This window comes from Pithys albifrons, chromosome Z (genome assembly GCF_047495875.1).
Source record: "Pithys albifrons albifrons isolate INPA30051 chromosome Z, PitAlb_v1, whole genome shotgun sequence".
NCBI lineage: Eukaryota > Metazoa > Chordata > Aves > Passeriformes > Thamnophilidae > Pithys > Pithys albifrons.
This window is the reverse complement of record NC_092497.1, coordinates 56,017,977-56,045,420: the sequence shown is the minus strand read 5'-3', so window position 1 is coordinate 56,045,420 and position 27,444 is coordinate 56,017,977. Positions and strand designations below refer to the sequence as shown.

At 46.5% G+C, this 27,444-nt stretch overlaps 2 protein-coding genes across 3 annotated transcripts; both read left to right on the top strand.

The window, feature by feature from the left end:
• Window positions 1-9,999: 9,999 nt before the first annotated feature.
• LOC139684943 (serine/threonine-protein kinase PAK 1-like) lies at window positions 10,000-18,714 on the top strand. 2 transcript variants are annotated; one of them, XM_071581365.1, is made up of 10 exons: window positions 10,000-10,186; window positions 10,362-10,657; window positions 11,473-11,654; window positions 13,084-13,147; window positions 13,837-13,885; window positions 15,308-15,420; window positions 16,077-16,194; window positions 17,015-17,114; window positions 17,534-17,729; window positions 18,627-18,714. In XM_071581365.1, the coding sequence occupies exons 4-10, from the start codon at window positions 13,089-13,091 to the stop codon at window positions 18,637-18,639; spliced, it is 648 nt and encodes a 215-aa protein (XP_071437466.1). In that variant the 5' UTR covers window positions 10,000-10,186; window positions 10,362-10,657; window positions 11,473-11,654; window positions 13,084-13,088; the 3' UTR covers window positions 18,640-18,714. The 2 variants fall into 2 exon arrangements, with proteins under 2 accessions (XP_071437466.1, XP_071437468.1); XM_071581367.1 differs by lacking the exon at window positions 10,000-10,186 and having other exon boundaries at window positions 10,203-10,657.
• A 799-nt stretch (window positions 18,715-19,513) lies between these two features.
• Window positions 19,514-25,283, top strand: LOC139685046 (coiled-coil domain-containing protein 171-like). Its single transcript, XM_071581562.1, has 4 exons — window positions 19,514-19,743; window positions 22,919-23,036; window positions 24,504-24,678; window positions 25,216-25,283. Exons 1-4 carry the CDS (start codon window positions 19,514-19,516, stop codon window positions 25,281-25,283), a joined length of 591 nt encoding a protein of 196 aa, XP_071437663.1.
• Window positions 25,284-27,444: the final 2,161 nt, after the last annotated feature.

Here is a 27,444-nt window from a genome sequence, read left to right as displayed (position 1 = left end):
TGCTGGGGGACTTCAACCAGGAGACTCGTGGAATGCATGGAGGAGAAGACCCCCTGAGGATGCTGAGGTACATAAGTCTGAGGGATGCAATGAGATGCCCCAGAGTCCTGAGAGAATGGTCTAATGGAGGTTCCAAGCCACATGCCATGATGTGGGAGAGTTATGGAAGTCAGGTAAGGGTCGAGGTGACTGGGAGAAAGGAAATATTACACCCATCCTTAAAAAGGGCAGAAAGGAGGACCTTGGGAACTACTGACCTGTCAGCTTGACCTCTGTGCCTCGGAAGATCATGGAGCAGCTTTCCTGGAAGCTCTGCTAAGGCACATGAACAGGGAATTGATCTGAGACAGCCAGAACAGCTTCACCAAGGGCAAGTGCTGCCAGACCAACCCAGTGGCCTTCGGTGATGAAGGGACTATCCCAGTGGACAAAGAAAGGGCTACAGATGTCATTTGTCTGGACTTTTGTAACGCCTTTGACATGGTTCACTGTCGGAGTAGATCAGGAGTTTATACAGTGGCAGAAATACTACAAAAGATGGATAGATGAGGATATCGAGATCCAAGACCCTGGCATCCCAAATATGGAAGCCCTGCAACGAATTTATAAGGACTCTGGCAGTTTTAAAGCTTATATAGATGTCTCCTCAGTTTTATGTTAATATGGTTATCATGTCTACCTTTGGTATTTTCCCCTTAGTCATCCTGTCCAAGTTTCTTCTTCCAATAAACCCCTAGGGCATTTTCCTGCCAGACCTTCCAATTGGCCCCAGTTTGGTGCAGTGCACCACAGTTCCATATATGGTTATGTTCTAATTCCTGTTCCCCATTGGTCCTTTCCTTGTTCCGCCACGCTGCTTATGATCAGACCAATGGGATGCTTCGCCCCTCCCTTTCACCTCCCCTTTCTCCTCCCATGTTCTGGAAACCTCCACCGCTCCCTATATAAGACTGGGCAGCCCAATAAAAATTTTCTTCTCTGGGTTGCCTCTCATCCTGCATGGTAGTCTTCTTTTGAGAGCTCTGTGCCGGGATGGGAGTGGGAGGAGCCTGCCTGCACTTCGAGGGGCTGACTCTAAAAGAGCTGATTTCACCAGAGCCTTCGGTCAGGTGCCCCTCGGAGCTGAAGAACCCCATCACTGTAACGGTGGCCAATTAATCCACCAACAGTTCACCACAACATCCTTTCTATATTGATGGTTTTGAGATGGGTTTGAAGGTTACATTATTTGGTGGATGAGGAACTGGCTGGATGGTTGCATCCAGAGGGTGGTGGTCAGTGGCTCAGAGTCCCAATGGGCATCAGTGACAAGTGGTGTCCCTCAGGAATCTGCACTGGGACTAGTGTTATTTTAATCTCCTTGTAAATGACATAAGTGAAGGGGTTTACTGAACCCGCAACAAATTTGCATATGACACTGAACTGAGTGGTGCAGCTGACACACCTGAAGGGTCAGGATGCCATACAGAGGGACCTGGACAAGCTGTTCAAGTAATCCCATGGGCATCTCATGTGGTTTAACAAAATGAAGTGCAAGGAGCTGCACCTGGGTTGGGGCAACCCCCGGTATCCACACAGGCTGGGGGATGAACAGATCAAGAGCAGCTCCGCTGAGGACTTGGGGGTTCTGGTGGGTGAGAGGCTGGACATGCTCCATCCAAGTGCATGCACAGTCCAGAGAGCCAAGTGTGTCCTGGGCTGCATCCAAAACAGGATGGGCAGCAGGTCGAAAGGCTGAGAAATGGGTTTGTTCAACCTGGAAAAGGGAAGGCTTTGGGGTGACTTAATTGCAGCCTTCCAGTATCTGAAGGGATCTGTCTTGGTTTGAGGGGAAAAAAACCCCAAGATGTTTACCCACAAGCGGGGGGAGGGGGCCTTCTCCACAATAATCACGCCACTCTTTGTCAAATTTAAGAAAAGGAATTTTAATACAAGAAGGATAACTGTTCTTAACTGATATATGTGTGTGTATATATATATATATATATATATATATATATATGTAAACAGACTAGTGCAAACCGCTTCCCCAACACCACAAGAGAGAGAAAAAATACCCAATAAAACCCAGCAGGTTTTCCTCCGTGAGGAAAGTTATACTTAGGCAGTGTCAATGTCACAGCCCGGCTGGCTGTAGAGTGAGTTTCCAGTCCCTCTCCAGCGAGACAGATGAGTGGTGAGCTCTCAGATGAACTCTGTCTCTTCCCCCTGTGTTCCTTGTCCAAGAAAGCAGAAACACGAGCGGCCAGAAGCAGTACCAGGCAGGCAGCAGCAGTGAGCCGGTTTCTCCTCAACCCCGCACACACACCCCACTCCCCGCTGTGTGTAGTCCCCAAGAACAAAAGAGACAAACCTGCCCCCACCCAGGTGATCAGCAGTTAACTACTTCTTTTTGTTAACTGCTGGCATGGGCAGTTAGTGGCAGGGGAGAGAATTTACATAATACTCCCAAACTACAACACCCTGTATTCCAGGAGAAAATAGTGACTTACTGAGCCAGCTGAATTCTCACAAGTCTATGGGACCAGATGGGATTCATCCCAGGGTGATGAGGGAGCTGGCAGAAGAGCTTGCCAAGCCACTCTCCAACACCTTCCAACAGTCCTGGCTCTCTGGGGAGGTCCCAGGCAACTGGAAGTTGGCAAATGTCATCCCAATCCACAAAAATGGCTGCAAGGCTGACCCTGGCAACTACAGGCCTGTCAGCCTGACCTCCGTGCCTGGCAGGGTTATGGAGATCATCCTGAGTGCAATCACACAGCACCTTCAGGATGGACAAGCGATTAGATCCAGCCAGCAGGGATTTAGGAGGGGCAGGTCCTGTCTGACCAACCTGATCTCTTTTTACGATCAGGTGACCCACCTGGTGGATGAGGGGAAGGCTGTGGGTGTGGTCGATCTGGACTTCAGCAAGGCGTTTGACACTGTCTCCCATAATATACTCCTGAAAAAGCTGGTAGCCCCATGGCTTGGACAAGTGTACCCTCTCCTGGATTAAGAACTGGCTAGAGGGTCGGGCCCAGAGAGTGCTGGTGAACGGAGCTGCATCCAGCTGGCGGCCAGTCACCAGTGGTGTTCCCCAGGGGTCTGTGTTGGGTCCAGTCCTGTTTAACATCTTTATTGATGATTTAGATGAGGGGATTGAGTCCATCATCAGCAAATTTGCTGATGACACCAAGTTGGGAGGGAGTGTTGACCTGCTGGAAGGCAGGAGGGCTCTGCAGAGAGATCTGGATAGACTTGAGAGATGGGCTGATTCCAAAGGGATGAAGTTCAATAAGGTCAAGTGCCGGGTCCTGCACTTTGGCCACAACAACCCCCTGCAGTGCTCCAGGCTGGGCACAGAATGGCTGGAGAGCAGCCAGGCAGAAAGGGACCTGAGGGTACTAATTGACAGGAAGCTCAACAGGAGCCACCGGTGTGCCCAGGTGGCCAAGAAGGCCAATGGGATCCTGGCCTGTATCAAACAAAAATAGTGTGGCTAGCAGGACCACGGAAGTGATCCTTCCCCTGTACTCTGAGTTGGTGAGGCCACACCTTGAGTGTTGTGTTCAATTCTGGGCCCCTCAGTTCAGGAAAGAGATTGAGAGGCTGGAGCGGGGCCAGAGAAGAGCAACAAGGCTGGTGAAGGAACTGAAGCACAAGTGCTGTGGGGAGAGGCTGAGGGAGCTGGGGGTTTTTAGCCTAGAGAAGAGGAGGCTCAGAGGTGACCTCATCACTGTCTATAACTATCTGAAGGTGAAGTTCTAGCCAGGTGGGGGTTGGTCTCTTCTCCCAGGCACTCAGCAATAGGGCAAGGGGGCACAGGCTCAAGCTCTGCCAGGAGATATTTAAGTTGGATATCAGAAAGAAATTCTTTACAGCGAGAATAATCAGGCATTGGAATGGGCTGCCCAGAGAGGTGGTGGATTCACTATCTCTGGAAGTTTTTACACTGCGATTGGACGTGGCACTGAGTGCTATGATCTGGTAAATGGACTGGAACTGGACAAAGGGTTGGACTTGATGATCTCGGAGATCTTTTCCAACCCAATCAATTCTATGATTCTATGAATGCCTGGCATCACCTGGGAAGTGCCAGTGTCATTTAGTCCTTATTGCCTACCAGGGAAGAAGAAAGACCCTGGGGCTGCAGGCAGTGTTACTGAAGAGCAGGGGAAGAAAACACTCCTGTGATTGAACTGCAGCATTTCCATTTGGGAAAAGCATATCCAAACTTTGACTGAATGGTCACACTTCTTCTGTACACTCCTTCTTTCACTACTGTAATGGTTTGACCCGTGGCTTCCTCAGTAACCATTGTATCTAAGGAAGTTACAAGTATTCCACACGTGTCTTCCACGTAGCAGGGGAGGAGGGGTTTAGATTTTTTCTTCTTCCCTTCCTTGGCTGGGGAGCTCGTGGGTGGTGGTTGCAGCCTGATCCCTCTGGTTGTTGGTGGTTCTCCTGTCCTGGGTGAGATTGTTTCATGCTTCTTCCCCTTCCGTGAGGTTTTTAATTGTGTTTGGTTTGATTCATTTGGTTTCCTTAGGTTGGGTTTGTGTCTTCCCTATTTTCTGGTTAATCAGTCCCTTTTTTTCCCTTCCCCTCTCCCCTGGGGGTGGGATCCTATGTACTGTGCATACAGTGTGGTTTGTGAACGTTAGAAAATATAATTTATTCTTTTTATTCAGTTCAGTTTCTTCAGAGTGCATTGCTTTTCGGGTTTTTTTTCTCTTTTCCTTTGCTGGGAAGTTTCTGGGAGAGGGAAGGGGGACCAGTCCAGGGTTGGCAACAGGTAGGCCAGACCTGTTACAGCTACAAACAAACCAGACAAACATGTTCCTTTGAGAGTTATCATCACATGATTGGCTTGACTCTGAGCAGGCAAACCAAATCACTTAACCATGCGGTACTAATTTGGCCAGCACTGGATTTGTGTAAGCTTATACATATATAAAGGTTTTCTTGTATGTGCACATGTGTGTGCTGGCACAGGTGCAAGAGTTCTGCAAGGAAAACTTTTGTAAATTTTCTATACAAGCTAACATTTATAAACATCCAAGCTTACACAAATGCAGTTTACAAAAGTTCTCCTTGTACAGCTCCCAGCACACACATGTACACAGACATACATGCACTAACTTACAGCCTTTAGGACATTTCTACAAGAATCATTTGTACATGACAGAGTTCCTGTTGAGAGCAGCAGTTGTTTCTTACTAACTGAAGAATCACAATAGAAGAAATTTCCTTGTACATATAATTATCATCTTGGGATCAGACCTTGTAGAAACTACTTTCCGTACAGAGCTTTGTTCATTGAGGATGGCAGAGATGAGGGCAATGCAAGGAGTCAAAAAGTATCCTAAAAAGGTTGTATTTTCCCTATAACCTTGCAACATCTTTAGCTCCAGGGAAGCTGTGAAGGTCAGGCCCACATATGTTAAAATAACTCATATCTCAGACAAAGAGATGTGACTGCCTTGCCCAGATGGCAGGGACACAGCATTGAACCTTTGGCTCCTGCACCAGAGTCTTCATTCAGCCTTTTGCCTTCATGCAGCCTTTCTTCTGGGAGCGAGGGGGAGATGTGTTTTATGAGATCAAGCTGCTCTTCTCTTTTCCTCATACACCAAGCCTGAATTTCTTCATTCTGCTTGAAGGCTGGAAGCTCCCATTCTAAGAGGATTCAGATATACTGGGCTTTAATGCTTTATTACTGAGAAGCTGTTTCCAAAAGTACATGAAATACTGGAGTCTTAGGAGCAAGGGCAAGAAGCCAGGGAGGACTCATTTTGCCTGCTCACTCCAGCACTGTTTCCCAGGTGAAGTGTCCCTGAAAACCCCCTGAACTCCAGGATCTCCCCCACTGTGCAGTCCCACAGCCAGTGCTGAACCCACTGCAGGCTCCTGACTTATTCTGGGTCATCCCTCTAAGGCTTGTCCGTCCCACCTCCTACACACTGAATGGAGAGGCACAGCAGCAGAATTCAAATGTGGGTAGCGATTTCTTTCTTTAAGGCTCAGAGAGTTGAAATATTTGGACCTTCTGCAATAACTGAGTTCACAGAGAGATCAAGGCCTGGCTATTGCTTTATTGGTAGTAATAGCACTAATGAAAGCAGTAGTAAAAATAATACCATGAATAGAAACTTTAAAAAAATCAAATAAAAAACTTTATGACAACTGACTCAGAAGAAATGCAGTTTTTTAAAACTTTCTCTTCAAAAAATAAACATCAGGGAAACTGTGTGCTACTACCAAGACTTCTCATGAAGAAAAAAAATAGCAAGAATGGCTCATAAAAGGAAGCATGGAGTGCGAGCAGTATGAGAATATCAATTCCAGGTAACTCATTCTGAAAGCAACAGATGCCAGTATGATGCAATCTGGTCCACCTAGAGAAGAAACGCAGAATGGCAAATACAAAGTACTGGATTTTGGCCAGTCTATTGCCTTCCATACTTTTTACCTTCTCTGGCAATTCTTTTGATATTCTTTGTTAAGATATAACTCTCCAGATCAGACAGTTTGCTTAGAAACATAGAACCACAGAATGGTTTGGGTTGGAAGGGGCCTCAAAGACCAGTTCCAACCTCATGCCATGGGCAGGAATACCTTTTCCATTAGACCAGGTTGCTCCAAACCCCATCCCACCTGGACACTCACAGGGTTGGACCAGCCACAGCTTCTCCAAGCAACCTGTGCCAGGGCCTCACCACCCTCATTGCAAAACAATGTCTTCTCTGCGTCCTGTGTAAATCTTTTGGTCCTTGCCCTGACATTACAGGCCCTGTGACCTTACTCTTTTGGGGCTTTTTTGCTTTCTCTTTTGTTCTCTTTGCCTTTTCTTGAAGGGCTTTCCAGATGAGACTCCACATAGTCTTTCTACTGGAATCTCATGGCAGCAATACACTCATCATTTCAGAGGGGTCAGGAGCACTTGGACACATTTTTTCTAGTCCATGAAGTTCATTAGTAGTTACCTCTCTCTTAACTTTTCATGTGTTTTTATTTTGGTTCGTAAAGGCTGTCTTTCCTGTTGTATTTATCTGCTCCCCTAATCCAAATCAATTAACATCACATTCACTGGGAAAGTGATCAAGTATCTGAAATCTGCATTCACATTCACTACACTGAAGGCCTCCCATTCATCCTGCTGCCTGTTATGTTTTATGTTGAATTCAGAGATGGAAAAGTTGCATAGAAAAAGAAAAAAAAAGCAAGAAAAACTCTCAGCAGATGGAGAACATTCTTATCATTATATTGGTATTCAGAAATGGAAAGAGCCCAAATCTAAATCTCAGTGCAATATCTATGACCAGCTGGGAACTATAATCCCCAAGATTCAGTGAAGTGAGTAAACGTGAGCTAAATGTTGATGGACTGGAAGACAACTCTATTGTCTCTTTATTTAACAAAAGTGCCTTCTTTATAAACAAACCAACTTGCATATGGTAATGTCTTTCGATTTTTTCTCAATGCCTTCTACCCAGCCAGTGTCCACCACATCCCCACTGTGCTACAGTATCTAATTACCTGTAGCAAACAAAGATGAAGAGAGAAGTTTGCAATAAAGTTCAGCCTTCTGAAAGAATGATTTCTGTTAAAGATTCCGTCAGGTCTTTCCAATTAAACCTCTTTCCTCCATTAATTCCCAGTTCTCATAAATACTACACAAATTCATCCTTCATGCAGGGCCTTGTGCTGACTGTCAGTTTGTGTTGTGATGAATGTGTTACTTTATATTGGCCTTGATTGAGTCGATTCTGACTTTTGCCTACTCATTTGATTGTCTTTTATCTTAATTTTCAGATTTCTCAGTCAGAACTACAATGTCTCAGTACAATGCTCCTGAAAACTGACTCCTTTTTGTCAAATTTCAAATGTCTTGACAAAGATCAGTTCTTTCCTTTTCCCTTCAGCTTTACTGCCTCAGGTTCAAATGACAGATGGTGTCTTATCAGCTGTGCAACACTGAAAAATCAGCTCTTCAAGAAGATACCAGTTACTAACCCCTCTGTATTTCCAACCTTATTTTTGTAGCCTCTCCATCACACACTCCACACTTTGATGTTAGAGAACAGTCAACATATTTTGCTAGTACAGCTTCAAAGCTGGCCTCTCCTCTCTGTTTTAGCCTGTAGCTAATAAATACAGCAAATGCTTCAACTGACTTCCTGTGATGATCTGGAAAGACAGATGGAAAAAGTGACATTTCTTCCAATCACCTCTCTGCTTCTGTGGAGTTGCAGTCCAGGCACACAGCTCTCCCCAGTGCTGTTTAACCTGTTCACAGCACTAGTACTTTTCTCTTTTACCTTTCTACCATAAAATGATCAGGAATCATGACAGGTCATCCAAGGAAGTGTATCCATGTTCTTTGTCTTTAGCCCAGCTATCCTTTTTCAGCTCCACGGTGTTCCTTCTTTACTTCCTGAGAGCCTCTTAAAACAAAATCCTCAATGAAGTGATTGCAGTGGTTTGATCAATCAAAAGCTTAGCAGGTCTGGAGGGCTGAGGCTGAAGAGTCATAAGCCATAACTAAATGAGGAGTCACCAGGATTTCAGCAGGAAATGCCTTTGGTTTCTAAGGCAGCTGCCAAAGGGCTGAGCTTTCATTGAGTTCACTAGGATCCATCATGGAAACAACTTCAAAGATTCTTCGTCAAAATTAGGATATCCAGGAAAAGCAGCTGACCAAGCTGACAAGGCAGTTCTACCAACAAATTCTTGTTTCTCGGACCTCACCGAGAGCTTGTTAGCTGCTATTTCTTGGGATGTATCTCCCTTCTTGTGGATTGGGCTTGAAAGCATACAAAGATCAAACACGGAATAGCATCCTTTCTGCATAAACTTTTATGTAAGTCCACACTCGGCAACGATACGGGTTTGGTTTCCAACCCTCTCGCTGTGAAACCTTATGCCCACCAGATGATGTAGTGAAGCCTTGAAATCTTTCCCAGAGCTTTCTTGCTCTGCGGGCAGCCAGGACAGAGGTGTGTCATCTCCGCCTGTCGCCGCCGGGGCGCGGGGACAGGGTGCGGCTTGGGCAGCGCCCGCGATAGTCGCCGTCCCGTCCGGGCTCGCTGTCGCGCGCCTGTCGCGATGTGCGGGCAGCTCCCAGCCGGGGCTCTGCCGCGCGGCGCCGTCGCGGCCGAGGCCGTTGCGCTCCAGGCGTTGCGTGCGCGCGGCCCCGCGCGATGGAGGAGGTGTCGCTGCCCGCCGGCGTCAGCCCCGGCACCTTCCCCGCCAGGCTGTGGCAGCTGGTGAACAGCCCCCGCGTCCGCTCCGTGCGCTGGGACCCGCGGGCGCAGGGGCTACTCGTCGATCGGGCGCTCTTCGAGCGGGAGCTGCTGAGCGCGGGCGCCGCCGCCGGCGCAGGCGGGGATGTGCCGGCGGCGGCCCCGGGCGTCTTCAAAGCCACGAACTTCGGCAGCTTCGTGCGGCAGCTCAACCTGTACGGTTTCCACAAGACGCCGGCGCTGGCGGGGGCCGGTGCCGCGGCTCTGCCGGGCTCCGCCGGGCCCCTGCTGCACTTGTGCAGCCCCTACTTTCGGCGCGACCGCCCCGAGCTGCTGGTGCACATCAAGCGCCTGACCAGGGCCAACAGGGAGCGGCTGGCGGCCAGGCTGGAGGTAAGCAGCCGGCGGCCCAGCCGCTTCCAGCAGCTCAACAGGGCCCGGCTGCTGCCGCCCGCGACCCCCGGCGGGACCCCCGGGGCTGGTTAGACGGGGGGGACGCGGCGGGTGCGAGGGCGGCTCGGGGTCGGAACGGGCACTGCCCCGAGCCGGGAGGGCTCCCTGTCCTTGCCGGGGCTGCCCAGCCCAGCCCACGCGGGGCAGGACGGGCGTTGTCCTTGGGAAGGGCAGATCTGCTGGCACAGCCCGGGAGCTGCTCCCGCCTGGCCCGCTCTGCCCGGGGGCGTCAGCGCAGTCTCGGCTGGGCTGCGCTGGGAACACCCTCGCCCGGCCCGGCCCGGGGATGTCCCTGCTCTCTGCCCAGCCCTGGCGAGGCTCAAGGAGCTCTCGCTGAGTCCGTGGAACATGCTGGGGCGGTGCTGTGCGGGGACAGCTGGGGCAGCGTCCTGTCAGTTCTGTGCGGAGGGGAGACCTGGCATCAGGGTTTCTGTGGGTTGTGTCCCGCCAAAGCTGGACAGTTTTCCAGGAGGATTGAAGGGAGTATGGGAGAGCTAAAGAGACAAGTTATTTGTTCTGGAAAAGCCCCAGAACATGGGGGCTTTTTCTTTCTAATCCTCCTTGGGAGGATATGAGAGTTTGTAATCCCTGATAGAAGTACAATTGCTGCCAAGGGAAGCCCACAAGAACCGATACTGACTCAGTATTCTCTTCTTTTCTTCTTCCCTTACTCCCACACAGTGACCTCATACCAAAACCTCGTTACTTTACCAGCCAAGGTTTTCCATGTGTCTCCAGTGCCTTCCAGGACAAGTCAAGGTGCTCAAGGGCCAGAGGCTTCTCCAGCACTTCCCAGGAAAGTGGTTACCATTCCAGGACTTTCAGGTTTTCAGGGGAGGTTCCTATCACATCCAGAGTCCCGCCTGCGTTCTTCCTTCCACTGCTTCGCCAAGGGCCTCAAAGCACTGCCACGCCCCGTGGGGAGCACAGCAGCTGCACATCTTCAGAGCAGAACTCAGCAGCCTACAATGCAGCAGGTATGGGAAGAGCTTCTGCACTTGCTTTTCAAAACATACTTAAAAGTGATAGTTTTAAGTATTTTTCTACAGTGCTGTGTCACCTGTATATCTCCAGTGAGAATCAGCAGTGCAAAGTGGAATAGGAAGAGAGGCCTTGAAAGCAAAAAGATTCACTGTCTGGTTTTTCTGTCCTTCCTCCAGATATGAAGTGTCCCCTGGGGATTTTCCAGACAGCCTCTCTGTTGAGGTGAAAGGGAAAAGAGGAAAACATTTGCCCACAACTAGTCCGTGTTATGTTGGCTTTCATCTGTCTTTTAATTCAGCAAAACTAGAACGATGAGAGGATATTGCAGATTTTTAAGACTGCCTGTCCTGCAAATAATGCCATTACTTTTGGATGACCTCTGTGTGTCACCAAAAGAGTCATACCTGGAGAACACTGTTCCGCAATGTCCTTTGCAGAATAAAATCCCCGTTCAATTTCAACATGTGTGTGAAGATCTTGGCTCTTCCTGTGTGAATCCACTTTCTGTGATATGTTGTGTTGAGAAACTCAAGCTGCCAAAACAAAAAGCTGATGAGAAGATACAAAAGTCTGCAAGTTTCTATGTGTCTATTACATTAACAATCCCTACTTTAATATATGTACACGTCAATGAGAATAATTTTTTAGAAGAAGAACTCAGTCTTCAAATCACCTGGGAGATAGAAATACATTTCTGAAATTTAGTTTACTGTGCAATTCCTGAAATGTTTGATCAAAGGAAGCAGCAGAGCTGTGCAAAGCAAACCCAAATGCTGGAGGCCTCATGACTGTGTTTGGATTCTTGCAGCCACACTGTGGAGTGCAGGGCCCGATCCTCTAACCGGCAGTGCTGGTTCTGCAGCATCAGTGACCTCCAGCCGTAATCCATCTGGTGAAGATGAGTTGGCAGGAGTAGACCTGGAAGTTATGTTTCAGACACTTGAGGAGATGCTTTCATCGTCCCTGCCTGAAATGTTTCCCTTTATTGAGGTAACTCCATTCCATAGCAATGCTGGGGCCTAGACTGGCAACTTTTTTAGGTTGTCGCATGCTTGGGAAGTAAAGGCTTCTTTAATTAAGCTTTTAATGAACAGTGAAGGGTTTGCTTGGTAAAGAAAGATTTAAAGAAGAAGAGGAAATGACGAAGTATTTCCCATTAATGAGCATGAGATATGTTAGCCTGTGTTGGCCAAATTAGGGTGCCACAGAAGGCAACATCTCCCATACATAGATGCTTTCCAGTGTTCCGGGTCACTCTACTTCGTGCTTATGGTTCCCTCTGATATTCTCCAATCTTGTACCTTCAGAAAGAGACTAAACAGCTAGCAGATCTGAGCTGCCTGTACTGGAGCAGGGGTAGAGATAGAAAGACCTTATATTTAAGTTGCTAAATATTAACCCACTAAATATCTACAGCTACTGCTACTGTGTTTCTAAAATCTACAAAATATGAAAACCTAAAAATCAAAAACGCCTTCGGCATCAAGTGCCTGCACAACTCCAGCCTGGATGGGACCGTTCTGCTCAGAACAGTGTAGGGAGGAGCACGTCCCTGCACCAGCACCCACGATGTTGGCAGGACTCCTTCCTTAGAGTCCTCTCAGTGGATTAAGTGTTGCCAGTTCCCAGCCAGTTCCCAGCCAGTTAACACTCTTAGAATCCTCGGCTTTGGCCCCAGCCCTTGCACAGATCACATTGTAGGAAAACACAGCAAGCCCTTGGGGATTCTTCAGTCCAACCAATTGAATCTCCTTCTTGCATGTAAGAGCTGCCATTGCTGTGTTCTCAGATAATAAATGGTTGGGTTCAGAAGACAACCCAGCTTACTGTATGTCCACCATCAGCTGCTGGGACCAAGTGGATTGCTCTGCACTTCCTCGTGTCTGATCTCAAAGCCAATAATACTGTGTCTTGAAACCTTGTAATTGGGTTCGGTCTGGCTGTGGCTTCTTCACAGGGATTGTCAGGGTTCGCTCTTGGCCTTTGCTGACCTCTTGTCTTCCCTGCCCTGCCCCTGATTGCTGGTGTGACTGCAGAGGCTGGAGCCTTCCCCATAGAATGGTTATTGGCAGGAAAAGAAAGGCTCCGTTGTTCCAGCTCTCCTTAATGTTTCCAAATGACAAACTTCCTTGCCTTGGTACTTGTTCTCTTCTGATCTCTGTCTGCCCTCGATGTCTCTCTATGTGCTTTGTTTCCTGTCAAGGTAACCCTTCCAAGGCCTGCAGAAAATCAGTCTTTGTGCAGATCACCTGTCCTATGGAGCTGCCTCTCTTGTTGTTGTTGCTGTTGTTGTTGTTGTTATTGTTCCCCAGCTGAGCCCAGAGGGCTCAGAGCCCCAGACAGTAGGGCTGCATTTTGGATCTCCTGGAAGGTGGCATCTCCATTTTAAAGTGAGCCTCTTACATTTTGTTTCTTTCAGGGAGAATGGTGAGCGTGGAAGATCCTTTGCAGAAATACATTGAATTAGAAAATATTGGCAGTGGGTGAGTCCAACCACAGTTACTTGTAGAAACCCATGGGCTGGGTACTTTGCTGGTGTAACATCTATCAAGTGTGATGTCAAGCACACTGCAAACATGTTCAGACACTGGGTTTAGATTGCCCTGTCTCTCAGTCCTGGTCTGAATTTAAACCTGTGGTCACAAGGCATTGTCAACATCATGATGCTCGCACACGTCTTGCCTGCAACACGGAGCAGGACCTGGAAGATCTCCTGTCCCTCCAGTGTGTGCCATCTGTTGGTGTATTTTCTTAGCAGGAATCATTTTCGTGTGTCTCAAAAGAATACGGCTACTCTAATGAAAAGAGAAGAATCTCTATTGCCTAAAAAGCAGCCTAGCACCTGAGAGCCGTCAGATAACAGTTCTCAGAAACGTTTCTTTCCGATACTTTGCTGAAGGATATATTTGGTGGTCAGCATTATAACCAGATAGTTTAGACACTGAAAGCAGAGAGGAAAGACTATGATCCCTTTTTTAGCCAAGGCATTAAACCCCAAAGCTTAAGGAATAGATACAGTGCAAATGCACTGGAGAGGAAAATGCATCACGTGCCTGACGGAAGACCCCTCGTGGATCCCGCAGCTTTTAGGCCTTTACAGCAGAGATGTGCTGTCTGGGCTGGCTTTGGCTTTCACTCCAAGGTAGTCCAAACGGCTTCTCCTTTCCTCTAGGGCTTTTGGAGCTGTTTGTAGAGCATTTGACACTGCCACAGGAATGGAGGTAAGTGTGAACCACCCCACCCCACCCCACCCCACCCCACCCCCGATTCTGCAGCTTCCCAGTGCTTTCCCCTCTGGTGTGAGCTGTGGCTGGAGCTTTGGGTCACCAGTAGATCTTTGCTGCAAAGGCCAAAGAAGTGTAGACTAGTGTCAGCCTGCAAAATACCCTTTGGACAGGCTTTGTCCTTCTCAGCTGGCAGAAAGAATGCAAGGAGGGCAGTAGTATCTTTCACAGAAGGACACCTTGGCTTGGTCTCAATGGCTAAATATGCAGTGACAAGGGGATGGTGACTGCTGCCATCCAGGCCCACGGTCTCTTAATCGCAGGTTCAGAGACAGATAGGATTTAGCAATTTTTTCCATCATGTGTTTCATCTCCAAAGTACAATGCAAAACTTAATGAAGGGAGAGTTCATGCTTGGGACACAGACTGGTGTTTTAGTCCTAGTGAATCTGGTTGATTCTCACAGAGGGATCGCTGAGAAGAGGTTTAGCAAGAGCAAGGGTGTCTCCTGAGCAATAGCATCCTGTTTTGAAGTCTGTTGTCAGTGAGAGCCCTTAATAGGGATGCTCCTAGTAAGAATCAGGCATAGGGGCATCTTAGAGAATCTCACTGCTCTTTGAGATGCCAGATTTTGATTCCTAAATTCTTGTTTCTGGCTGTCAGCAAATACACCTGAATCTTCCTGGTAGTTCCATATCCACCTGCAGTGCTGTGCTTGGGAAGTGCACTTAGAGACAGATCTGCAAGGGGTCTTAAAAGCCCTAAGCCTTGCTTATGGCCTGGGGCATATCCATACAGGAGCAACTCATGGATTAGTTCTTTTTAAGCCCACAGAGCAATTGCAAATGTGCACTATATTAAGGAAGGTAGCAAAATCAAAATTCATGAAGTTGGGCAGTGCTAGGATTGTGGTTTTGGGAGTAACTTCAGTGGTCTTTTTGGACAGCATTTTATCCATATTTTATGTATTTACTTTGTTGTGCAATCCAGAATAGCAGCAGTTGGTGAAATAGTGAGCAAACCCCCCAGAACTGGCAGAGGATTCCCAGCTACTTTGATGTTTTTTCACAGGAACAAAATCAGTTGTTGCTTGCAAAAGTTGTGTGTGAGTGATAGTAGTTGTGATTAACTAAGTCCCTTTGAGAAGAATGTGTGTGCAGAGCTTTGAGGCTGAGAGTTGAGAGACCATTTTGCCCACGTCAACAAGGCAGCATGTCCATGGCCATGTGTCCTGTCACTGGCAGCCAGGTAAGCTGAGAAATAGGCCACTGTAATGTCTCTTCCCTATTACTCTGCTGTCTAAGCAAAAGGCAGTTTGGCAGAGCTTGGCTGTGTCATTCCAAAATCACTTGCTCCACATTGGCTGTGATCTCGTACCATCAACTTCTCAAGGTAGTGATTTTCACACTGTCCTTTTAGGTGGCCATAAAGAAAATTAACCTTCAAAGACCACGCAGCAAGGTATTAACTCTTAATGAATTTGAGGTCCTGAGCACCAAAAAGAATTCCAACATCGTTAATTATTTAGACAGGTGAGTGGTTCTGCTATCATCACACAAAAGTTTCTTTCCATACTGCAAGCATGCAAGATTAAAAACCTCTTGGGTGACTGACAGAAAATCGAGCTGTTAATGCTTAATTAATTCTCATTTATCTACTAATTTCTAATGGGTGGGAGGACATTGTGTTTTGTCTGCATTAATCTTTCCTGGCACACATAGTTTGAAGACTGTTCCAAAACCTGGATCAGCCCTCTCTTACTAAATCAATAGCCTGTAAGTTCACTGTTGTTTTGGAGTTTTAGGGGTTGATTCTTTCAACTGCTGATAAACCATCCTAGAAATTATTTCCCTGTGGGGCTTTTCCCACAGTTTTCCATTGCTGTGAGGGCCAGGAAGACTAGGTGCTTGTTTCCAGAAACATGTAGTGGGACAGTGTTTTTATCTTGTTGGTTACTAAACTGCCTTCTTCCCTTGCTGGCCATCTGAGGCATCTCCTTTTCTACAGATGTGCCTTTCTCATTTGGACTGCACAGACTGCCAGCCCTGTAGAGCCTAGACAGAGTGTCTATTCCTTTCATTCTGTCTTCATTTAAAAGGGAGCTGGGAACAAAAATCAACTGTCTGCTTTTCCAGAAGGCACTTTAGGTGTGCACATTCATCTCCACACCCTCGTTTTGTTCTTTCAGCTACATTGTGGAGGAAGAATTCTGGCTGGTAATGGAGTACATGGATGGAGGCACTTTAGAGGATGTTATCAGCAAAGCAGGCATGTGTGAAGGACAGATGGCAGCTGTCAGTCGGGAGGTAAGGCAACCTGCCTGGGCTTCTGATGGTTTGAACAGGATTGTCCTGCTAAACAAGTGGTAAGAACAGGGGTGACTTCATGTTCTGCGCTTTGTTTCTGTGTTGCTGTTTGGATACGGAGAAGAAAGAGCATCAGAAGTGCCTGCACATGTGTGTCCCTGCCCTCGCTGTACTCTGTTCTTATGCTCTTATCTCCTGTTGTTGTATTCCCCCTCTGTCTTTTTCATTTTTCTTTGCTGTTCTCTACCTTACCTCTGTAACACGTGCCTGCAGCCCGTCTGCACTGCCCTCCTTGCCTGTAAAAGCAAATGTGCTGGTGGCAGAATTTTAAGCGAAGTGCCAAGAAAAATAATGACTTGTTTCCCACAGTGTTCAGCTTGAAAAGACAGCATTTTACCAAAAATACTGTTTGCTTCTGAAAACTGACTCATGTGCTACTTCCAAGTCTGCTGTGAGGCCAGCAATTAAGTCTTTGTCATTCAGCCTCCCACCCAAAAGTGATCCACCTCCTAGCTTTTTTGGCAAACCCTTGTTTATCCTCTGCCTGGGAGAACACACACCCCCTGCAGCAACAGCAACCTTCTGGCTGGGTTTGCAGGGCACAGGCTAGAACAACAACTAGCATTTGTCTTTCAAAAGCCCGTGGGCCTTCCCTATGAAAGGCACTGGGGCTGGAGCAGCAAGCTCTTCCTCTTGACAGCACCGTCTTCTACCATTACTCTCTTCCCCTGGAAAGGAAGTCTTTTAGAACAGTTTCCTTTCTTGTGGGATGAAGCCAGATGACTAATTTTTGTCCTCCGGTTTCTTTTTCCTCTCCCAGTGCCTGCAAGGATTGTATTTCCTTCATTCCCACAGAGTGATACATAGAGACATCAAAAGCTCCAACATTCTCATCAGAGCGGACGGATCTGTCAAGTTGGGTGGGTATTCTTGGTCAGGTGCAACATTCTGAGGATGTGGGGGTGGTTTTGAGTGACTGCCAGTTTCCCAAAAATGGTGCTTGTGCGAGTGCACAGACCCCTGCTGGCACCTGAGAACACAGCTGCACCTTGCAGAGAGACGCACAAGGTGTCAGGAGTGCTGTTGGCTTGTTTGTGCCCCTTCCAGAGGGAGGGAGTTACAATCTATAGCTTCAAGTCAATAAAAGCCACTGCTGGGAAACATGAGGGTTTTTTCAGGTGGACAATTCCATAGTTCCTTGGCTATAACCCCCAGGAAACAGAGCACGGCTGATTTTCTAGCTCGTTTCAACAGCACAGTGTCAGCCTTCGAGTGGGGAATTCTTTGGTTTGGTTTCCTAACTGGAGCTGACTTTGAGAGTGTTTGTTTTTCTCCTCAGGTGATTTTGGCCTCTGTGCTCAGCTCAGTGTTGAGAGGTGTTATCGGAGCTCAGTGACTGGGACTCCTTGGTGGATGGCACCAGAAGTTGTGACAAGGCAACCATACGGCCCCAAAGTGGACATATGGTCACTTGGCATCGTGGGACTAGAAATGATAGAAGGAGAAGTTCTTAAGAAGATGAAACTTCTACAATGGTAAGCTGTAAATACCCACTGCTAGCCGTGTCCTTCTGATCTGTCCCATGTTCCATCTGCCATAAGACAAAATCCCATTCCCACCAGCTTGAACTAGTTCCACCAAGGTGCAGTTCTAAGAATGTCCTTGGAGCACATCAGCATCTGCTGTAGTTTTGCTTCCATCAGTGCGGGAACTTCAGAAGAGAAGTAGCATGTAGGCCATTCAAAGATGGAATTACTGCTTTTTCTGGTTAGACCATTGGAATTTTTTCTTTTCCTGCATAAGTGAAGGTGATCCTCAGTTTTGAGGCTGCTAAGAGACATAGTTGCTTGCAGGTGGCTCCTGTCTGCCCAAACAGGCATTTTCATCACACTACCTTTGTGCAGGCAGCTTAACGTGTCTGTGTTGCACATGAGGTTCCAAACATGTTGTGGTTCTTTAGGCAAGGAATAACTGATGGATTTCTTTTTTCATTTCCAGTTACTGTTTTATCAAGAACAGGACAAAATAATCACGATTTTTGTTTTATGGTAGCTTCAGGGACACCAGGCAGCAGTGCAGAGATATGTTTTATGTTCTAATCCTTGGAAATGGTGTCTTTGGACCAAACTGCCTCTCGAAAATAGCCTGTCAAGCTAGTCCATTCTCAAAGAAGCAAAAGGTGCTTTTGCTGATGTAGTTCCTACTGACTGCATCAGCCGAAGGTATCAGCTGTCAAGGCAGGATCCTTTGGATATTGGGAAAGCTGTGGCTGCATGAGGGTTTGACTTTTTTGTTGGTCTAGGAAGGTCATCTCCAAGACTTTTCCAGGGAAGAAACTGCCACTGGAGACTGGAGCTTAAACAGTGGGGTCTGGGAGAGCAGCTCTGGATATGAAAGAAACAGGTGGAATCTCGTGTTTCCTTTTTCTCTAGGCTCAACACATGATAAGCACAGGAGGGACACCCAAGCTGAAGAAGCCCAAGGAAGTCTCGGCTTGGCTGCGTGACTTTCTGACCTGCTGCCTGGAGACAGACCAGGACAGGCGCTGGTCTGCCCAGGAGCTGCTGCAGGTAAGTGCAGAGTGGCTGCAGGTAAAGCAGCTGCCTGAGAGATGGGTCCATCATCCACCGAACTCCAAGGCATCAGATAGGCTCCCCTCATAATCATCTCCAATCTTAGTGCTTTTCAAATGAGAACTGTGAGGAATCCTAGACGGGTTTGGGTTGGAAGGGACCTATAAAGGTCACCTAGTCCAAGTACCCTGCAAGGAGCAGGGACATCCTCAAGTAGATCCAGTTGCTCAGAGCCCTGTCAGACCTGATGCTGGACATTTCCAGGGCTGGGGCACCTAGCAGCTCTCTGGACAACCTGTGCCAGTGTTTCAGCATGCTTGTAGCCTCTGGGCTGTCCCTGCTGGGAAAGAAGGGGCCAGGCAGCACAGCAGGGGCAGGGGATGGAAAGGTAGAAAATGCTCTCTTTGTGAAAATTGGCACGGGACATGTCTTTAAAAATGAAGGAACCTATGGGAATGTTTGGGGTTTCCTGAAAGGAAAAAACCTGTGGGACAAAAAGCAGCATTCCTAGAGCAGCAGCAGGGCAAAAACTTCAGCAAGCTGAAGACAGCTGAAAAAATGAACTAGTGGGCCTGTGATGGCAGGTCCTGAGCATGGAGATGGAGGTGCAGACGGTCCCCTCAGTCCTGTTTCTGCATCTTTCTGGGAACCAGAGGAGCCCTATTTGAATCTGGGAGTTTGGAAAGTCATGGTTCATTGCTTTTTTGTCTTTTTCCTCTGGGCAGCATCCATAGATAGAATCAGCCATGCCTGCCTCCAGCCTGGTGCCGCTTATCGCTTTGGTGAAGACTTTGAAGGAGGAGACAAGACTGCAACAACCCACTGGGCTCGTGCCCATCCCATATTCCCCGCTCACTCTTGTGAGCAGAAGAATTCCAGTGTTGCAGCAAATGCCAGCCATCCGGCCATACTGGCACATGATAGAAGCAGCAGGGCAGCATCAGGACTGTGCTTGGCCGCTGCGGCGCAGCAACTGGTGAGTTTCTGTGGGTTTCACTGCAGATGTGTTAGTCACACCAGGCTTTACATGATTTAAGTTTGTGTGTCCTATGATTGCTGTTATTCTTGGGTGCTCTCTGTCTTAGGATGGTTTGGGTGGGACCTTCAACGATCAGCTCGTTCCAACCACCCTGCCCTGGGCAGGCACTCCTTCCACTGGCCCAGGTTGGTCCAAGCCCCACTGAACCTGGCCCTGGACATTTCCACAGCTTTTCTGGGCAATCTGTTCCAGTGCCTCACTACCCACACAGGGAAGAATTTCTTCCTCATACCCAGTCTAAATCAATGGCCTTGCTTGTTAGATAAACGCATTCAGAAGTTTGTGAGGAGAATATGGCATAGGAGTTTTTCGGGCAACACCCATCAAATGTATAAAGTCCTCAGCCAAAAACTTTTTCTACTGCTTCCTTTACTTATGGGGCTCCTACAAGCCACTCCATATCACTGGGCTACTTTTTCTGAAGAGAAAAATGGCGCTTGTGGAATGGATCTGTATGTGTGTTGAGTTTTTGTTTGTTTGTTTTGTTTTGTTTTCCCTCTATGTGACTTCAGACTAATTTAAATAAGTTTTAAAACTTCAGAATGATATGGATGTGACAGAGGAGATTTGGATTATGAGTCTAAGTTTTTTCTTCACTGCAGCTGTTTGCTGAGTAGGCTAAGTGCATTCAATTCTTGAGGTGAAAAAGCAGATTTCTGATAAAGTCTTTCATTTTTTTCCCTCCTGTTCATTATTACGATTTTTGTAGGTTGCCAGATAACCTAGAGTATGTCTCTGCTAGAGATTATAGTATTTTTATGATTTAGAAAGGAGTAATCTTTGATCCTTGTCAAGAAAAATTATGTGTGGTTAACAATCATCTTCTTTTCTTTTTTATTTTGTCTTTCTTTCCCTCTCTATCTGGACCAGTTAACCAGAACAGTTAATTGCATAGTTTCATTTTCCTCTGAGTAATTTTTATGTGTAGGTATTTTGATTGAGCTTTTTTAGTTTTGTTTTGTTGGTTTTGTTTTTTGTTTTTTTTTTTTCTTTTTGGTTTTTTGGATTTTTTTTTTTGGCGTTTTTAGCTGGGTAGTCAATAGGAGAGTTGAAAGGAACAGGTTTCTTTAAAGGTGATTGCCACAAAAGCCAATGCTGTTTACTTAAAGATTTAGAGGTGGAATTTATTTACTTTACATAAAAAGGCTGTTCCCTTGCTTTCGTTTCATGTGCTCTCCAGGCAAGAAATATCAAATGTCACCAGGTTTAAAGAAGCAAGAAGATCTCCCTGCTGCCCACAAACTAAATGGTTGCCTTTTCCACAACCCTTGTTTGTTGGCCCAAGTCTTCCCCAGTTTTTGTTTTCCCCTCACCAGAACTTTGCTCATCTTGGTGCTGTGTGGCTTGCAGTTGTCTTTAGCTGAAAGTGATGCTTTTTGCAACATCTCTGAGTAAGATGAGTTGTCTTTCTTGCCTCTCTGTTTTCCCCCACCAGGGAAAATAAAGTCTCTTGAACCTGCTATATGATGCCCACAAAGAAGCTTTCCTTCCATTTACAGCTGCTCTGGCTTTTCAGATTCCTCTTATTTCCACATCTTCATATTGCAGTAGCTTGGAGTTGCATTGAACATTGTCATTTTTACTTACATTAGCATTGATCTTTTGCTCTTTGGGTCACGTTGGTCTGGGTGTGGCTCTCGAAGTAAATACTGAAAGGTAATAATGTGCTTCTGGTGTTCTTGTGGTACATGCGGGTTTTAATGATCCTTATCTCCCACAGTTATTAAATGTTTTGTATACTTGGCACCCTATGGGACAATTCCCGATGACATAGAGTTACTCTGATCTCAGAGAGAAAGTCCATCTTTTTCATAAATGAAAATAGATTTAGTATTTATTCCATTATTAAATATTTCTAGGCTGCAGCTAAACACCTGAAATTTCATCCTTTAGTAGTAGTAATGTCTTGAAAGGCAAGACTCAAAGTTCCTGTTCCCCACATTCACGGGGCATTGGTGTCTTTTTGCTGCTCAGCTTCTGTGACAAAACATAAATCATCAGACAAACTTCCAGTTGTGGACAGTATTAATGATGCCTGTGCACAAATCTAGGGGTAAAGTGGTCATTTTTCATTTGAAAAAAATCAGATTAATTCAATTGCAGTTTACTGTAATTTCTGTAATTAATATTTAAACCTCTGCAGACAAAGGTAAGCTATTTCAGTATTTACAGTTCTCTAGGATATGATGCCAGTTCTGTATTTCGTTTAATCCTGTTTCTCTTTGCAGTATATTTCCTATTAGTGCCCCTGGGCCCTTGCAGTTTTGTGTGGAGCTACTCATTTTTGTAGTCTTACATACTTAAAATAATGTGGAAGCTGACACCTATCAGACAATGGGATCCCTGATTTTCAGTTCCTGAAAGAACTTAAAAGTTGTCCAGTTTGAAATTATAAGAGTTGCTCTTAGAATTATGAAACTAGTTCCATAAATACATATTTTTATAATACAGGATGATTTTTCACTGTAGATATAGAAGCTCAAGGGCTGATTCTGCTAAGTGCCCAATAGATCTTCTTTAAGCTGAAATAGTGAAGGAAATTAAGATGCCAGGCAGTTTAGGGGACTAGACCTTTAATTTTTATTGTGTTTATGATCAGTTGCTTCTTTGTACTTTAAATGCACATATCCCTGATGTATGTAAAGTGAGGTTTGTTCTGTGTTTGTGCGTTTGTTTCATGACAAGAGATGGTTTTGAGATGACAGTCCATGTTAAAAAATGATCCTTGCTGCAGAGCCAAACAGAAACTTTGCTGGTCATTTTAAATCACATCATTGGAAGGATGTTTTCCAAGCATCCTAAAAGGTTATCAATTATAAAGATAATGGAAAATAATAAAGAGCCCGTTATGCTTCAACCAACTTTGTTAACCCACAGTGTGTATCCAAGTCAAGTTCCTCCTGCTCCATCTCTCATATCTTGCACAATAAACAATTCTGTGAGACCCTTTTTTCAAAGAGCAATAGTATGATGACAACTGCAGGGCATAATTTTACTTAAGTGAATATTTAGAACTTTGGGCCCACAAGTGGGAAACTGACGTAAAGAAACATTGTAAGTTGAAAGGACTACTCATGTTTGTTGGGTTTTTATAAACATTCCTATTTTCCAGCTTGAGTGAGGCGCAGAATAGAAATCCATCCGACATGGACGCTGATGATGATCTCAGAAGGAGACTCCATCAGGCTGAAAAAGAAAATTTGGAACTAACTTCTCGAGACAATCAGCAAGTAAGGACATTGTTTGCTTTCTTTTCCTCTTGAAATAAGTGTAATAAATTCCTTGAAAAAGTACTCTCAAGGGCTGAATCCAAAGCACAGTCACTACCTGGGGAATAACAAGGAAGCAGCACTGTCCAGACCTCTCCTACCTGTCCATGGGAATTGTAAGCACCTCCACTGTAACTGTTAGTATTGAATGGGGTGTGTGAGTAACTTGAGCATTTCACAAGAGCAGAATGGTGCAGGAGAATCTTGTGAGCCCTCAGCTTTCAAGTTCTCAATGGAAGAGGTGGTTGGTTAGTTGGTTGGAGTGCTTTAATCCAAATAATTCCAGGAATCCTTTTTACAGAATCTCCCCACAGTTCATGGGGCTATGGAAGCAGGGAAAAGTGAATCATTGTGGGAGAAGCAGAAATCTCTTCTTTTGGTTACACACCCCAATAAGGAATGCATATGGAACAGTAAACTTAGTTTATTGGCTGGATTTCACCATGAACAGATGAAGGAGCACCCACAGCATCTCCGCCCTAACAAGCTGCTGAGAGCAGAGCTGTTATCTCTGACAGGAATAAGACTGCAGCAACACAGTTTAAACCAGGATATCAGCTGCCAGTCTGGCATTAGCAAGTGTGCAAAGTGTGCCAAGGAGCAACAGAGCTGAAACTGATTCCACCTGGTGCTCTACTCAGTGCTCACCTTTTCTTCTATGTGCTAGTGCAAAAGCTGGTATTCAAACCAAAGAAATGATTTCTGACATATTTTTTTACTACTGCTTCGTTCCAATCCTGGTTTGCTACAACACCCTCAGGGAAAACCTTTGTAAGGGGGCTGAATTATTTCGCAGTTCTCATTAATAAATATGTTACTCCTTCGTTGATTCTGGGAAGAAACAGGTGCTTGCTTTCCCCCTTCTTGTGTTGAAAGAGTTTGATTTTGATTTGCTGGACCCAGTTTTTGGCAGCAGATGCTACACTATCTTTCTTAGTCTGGACGAGATCCTTTTTTGAAGCATTTTCCATTCTTCATTTGTTTGCTTGATGTCATTCTGTTTGACAACTGGACATTATTGGACGAAAGTTCATCACGGTATGCAGCGAGTTACCAGGTGTCTGATAGTCCACTATCCCAACGTGATTATTTTTTTAAGTATTCCCTCTGAGATCCCAGAAGATGACAGTTTTATAACTTCTCTTTTCTTAAGGTCATGTAGTTTTGGAAGAACAGAGGGTATGTTTAAGGTAAATTAAATTAATCTAGGAATCAGATTAGACTGGATTAAAACCCCCTGAATATATTTAAAATGTACATAAATGTGCAGTTGCAAGACTGTTTCAAATGCAAAGGGAATAAGATGGCAGCTGTGAATGCAATGCAAAATATCTTTTGAAAATGTTTTGTAGGTGTATTTCTGTAACATGTTACACTATTTCAAAGGAGCATTGTTGAGAGTTTTCTGCAAGAAATTTTATTTTCTAGATGGCCTACTATGAAAAAGAGATAATTAAATTCTGTTTGGAAGTTAAAAGATGGGAAGTAATTTGGCCCAGTCTGGAGCAGAAATTGTCACCTGGCAGCAAAGAGGCTCAGATGCAAATGTGCACTGCAGAAGAGGAGCTGTGTGTCACACAAAGGGAACTTGTGGAACTGCAAGGTAAGTTTCAAGAAAGCAAAGATGAACCAGAGGCTGTCAGCCCCAAGTCAGGAAAACAAGCAGGAACTTCAAGTTTTCCAGTTCCTGCTGTTTGTCTTGGGTCTCCCATGTCTTACTCATCTGTACTTGTTAACCTGTAAGAGCTTACAAAACTCTTGCTGCTTCGTGTGAACTAAATAGAACCTGCCAAACCTCTCAACTATTTTTCTGTCTTGCTCCTTACCTTCTGTTCTTCTGTTCAGTGCTGTCTGTGTACAAACTTGTAATTAAGGTGTCTGTCTCTACATTCTGCTTCTCGCTATGTCCAGCAGTTCTTCCTTTTTCATTTCAGGGAAAAAAATATTACTACTACTACTAGCACTACTACTACTACTACTACACGTCGAGTCCTGTGCATTTTTTTCACACAATTTCCAACAACTTTTTTTCCTAGGAGTTCTCATCATCCTGCTTTTTTTCCATCTTTTCAAATGCTTCAAGCTTTTCATTGCTCATGTCTGCTTTCCCCTCATCATCTTTGTTTTTCTTTTTTGATAGATAATGTGTGTTGTGACAGTAGTATGTGGAAAGGAAAGTTTGTAGCTACCGACCTTTTTCCCTACTAGTTTTGCTTTCAGAAACTGAGATTTCTTTCTGTGCATGCTTCCTTTACTGCAGGCTTGCTTGCCAATATAGAAGGGAGTAGTAAGTGTGTAGTTTAAACTACTTTCAATCTCCTTTGGTGATTTACTTTATGATTTGCAAAATTCATTTGCTGCTGCAGCAGGCCCAGCTGGCAGGTGTGTGGAAAGGGTGTGGGTCTGCAGGGCAGGCTGTGCAGGAGGAGAAATGTCAGGGTGTGCCCACAGATGGTCCTGGCCAGCTCCACAAGATCAAAACCTGCTGACCAGTGTGCAACAAAGTGCCCAGGAGAGTGTGCACAGAGCCTGTCCAAAGGGTGGCAATGGCAAGAGGAAAAAGGAAAGAGCAGGAGATAGCAGCTGCCTGAGCAGTGAGGTGTCCACGCTGGCACCAAGGGGCAGGGCCCAAAAGGGACTGCTGCTGCTGGAGGAAGCACAGCACAGCAAGCCCAGTGTGCTGGGATGCCTGTCTGCTCCCTGAAGGGACTCAGCTGAGTTGTAGTGATGGGACTGGAGAAGAGAAAGGGGGCAGGAAAGGTTTAGCAAGGCAAGGGAGGGTTTCTTGAATGCATGTGTCTGTGTTTTCCTTCCTTCCTTCCTTCCTTCCTTCCTTCCTTCCTTCCTTCCTTCCTTCCTTCCTTCCTTCCTTCCTTCCTTCCTTCCTTCCTTCCATCCTTCCTTCCTTCCTTCCTTCCTTCCTTCCTTCCTTCCTTCCTTCCTTCCTTCCTTCCTTCCTTCCTTCCTTCCTTCCTTCCTTCCTTCCTTCCTTCCTTCCTTCCTTCCTTCCTTCCTTCCTTCCTTCCTTCCTTCCTCCCTTCCTTCCTCCCTTCCTTCCTCCCTTCCTTCCTCCCTTCCTTCCTCCCTTCCTTCCTCCCTTCCTTCCTCCCTTCCTTCCTCCCTTCCTTCCTCCCTTCCTCCCTTCCTCCCTCCCTTCCTCCCTCCCTTCCTCCCTCCCTTCCTCCCTTCCTCCCTCCCTTCCTCCCTTCCTCCCTTCCTCCCTTCCTCCCTCCCTCCCTCCCTCCCTCCTTCCCTTCCCTTCCCAAACCTTCCCAAACCTTCCCAAACCTTCCCTTCCCAAACCTTCCCTTCCCTTCCCAAACCTTCCCTTCCCAAACCTTCCCTTCCCTTCCCAAACCTTCCCTTCCCTTCCCTTCCCTTCCCTTCCCTTCCCTTCCCTTCCCTTCCCTTCCCTTCCCTTCCTTCCCTTCCCTTCCCTTCCCTTCCCTTCCCTTCCCTTCCCTTCCCTTCCCTTCCCTTCCCTTCCCTTCCCTTCCCTTCCCTTCCCTTCCCTTCCCTTCCCTTCCCTTCCCTTCCCTTCCCTTCCCTTCCCTTCCCTCCCTTCCCTCCCTTCCCTCCCTTCCTTCCCTTCCTTTCCTTTCCCCTTCCCTTCCCTTCCCTTCCCTTCTCAAACCTTCCCAAACCTTCCCAAACCTTCCCAAACCTTCCCAAACCTTCCCTTCCCTTCCCTTCCCTTCCCTTCCCTTCCCTTCCCTTCCCAAACCTTCCCTTCCCAAACCTTCCCTTCCCAAACCTTCCCTTCCCAAACCTTCCCTAACCTTCCCAAACCTTCCCAAACCTTCCCTTCCCAAACCTTCCCTTCCCAAACCTTCCCTAACCTTCCCAAACCTTCCCTTCCCTTCCCTTCCCAAACCTTCCCTTCCCAAACCTTCCCTTCCCAAACCTTCCCTTCCCTTCCTTCCCTTCCCTTCCCTTCCCTTCCCTTCCCTTCCCTTCCCTTCCCTTCCCTTCCCTTCCCTTCCCAAACCTTCCCAAACCTTCCCAAACCTTCCCTTCCCTTCCTTCCCAAACCTTCCCTTCCCAAACCTTCCCTTCCCAAACCTTCCCTTCCCTTCCCAAACCTTCCCTTCCCAAACCTTCCCTTCCCTTCCCAAACCTTCCCTTCCCAAACCTTCCCTTCCCAAACCTTCCCAAACCTTCCCAAACATTCCCAAACCCTCCCTTCCCAAACCTTCCCTTCTCTTCCCAAACCTTCCCTTCCCTTCCCAAACCTTCCCAAACCTTCCCTTCCCTTGCCTTCCCAAACCTTCCCTTCCCTTGCCTTCCCAAACCTTCCCCAACCTTCCCTTCCCTTCCCTTCCCTTCCCTTCCCTTCCCTTCCCTTCCCTTCCCTTCCCTTCCCTTCCCT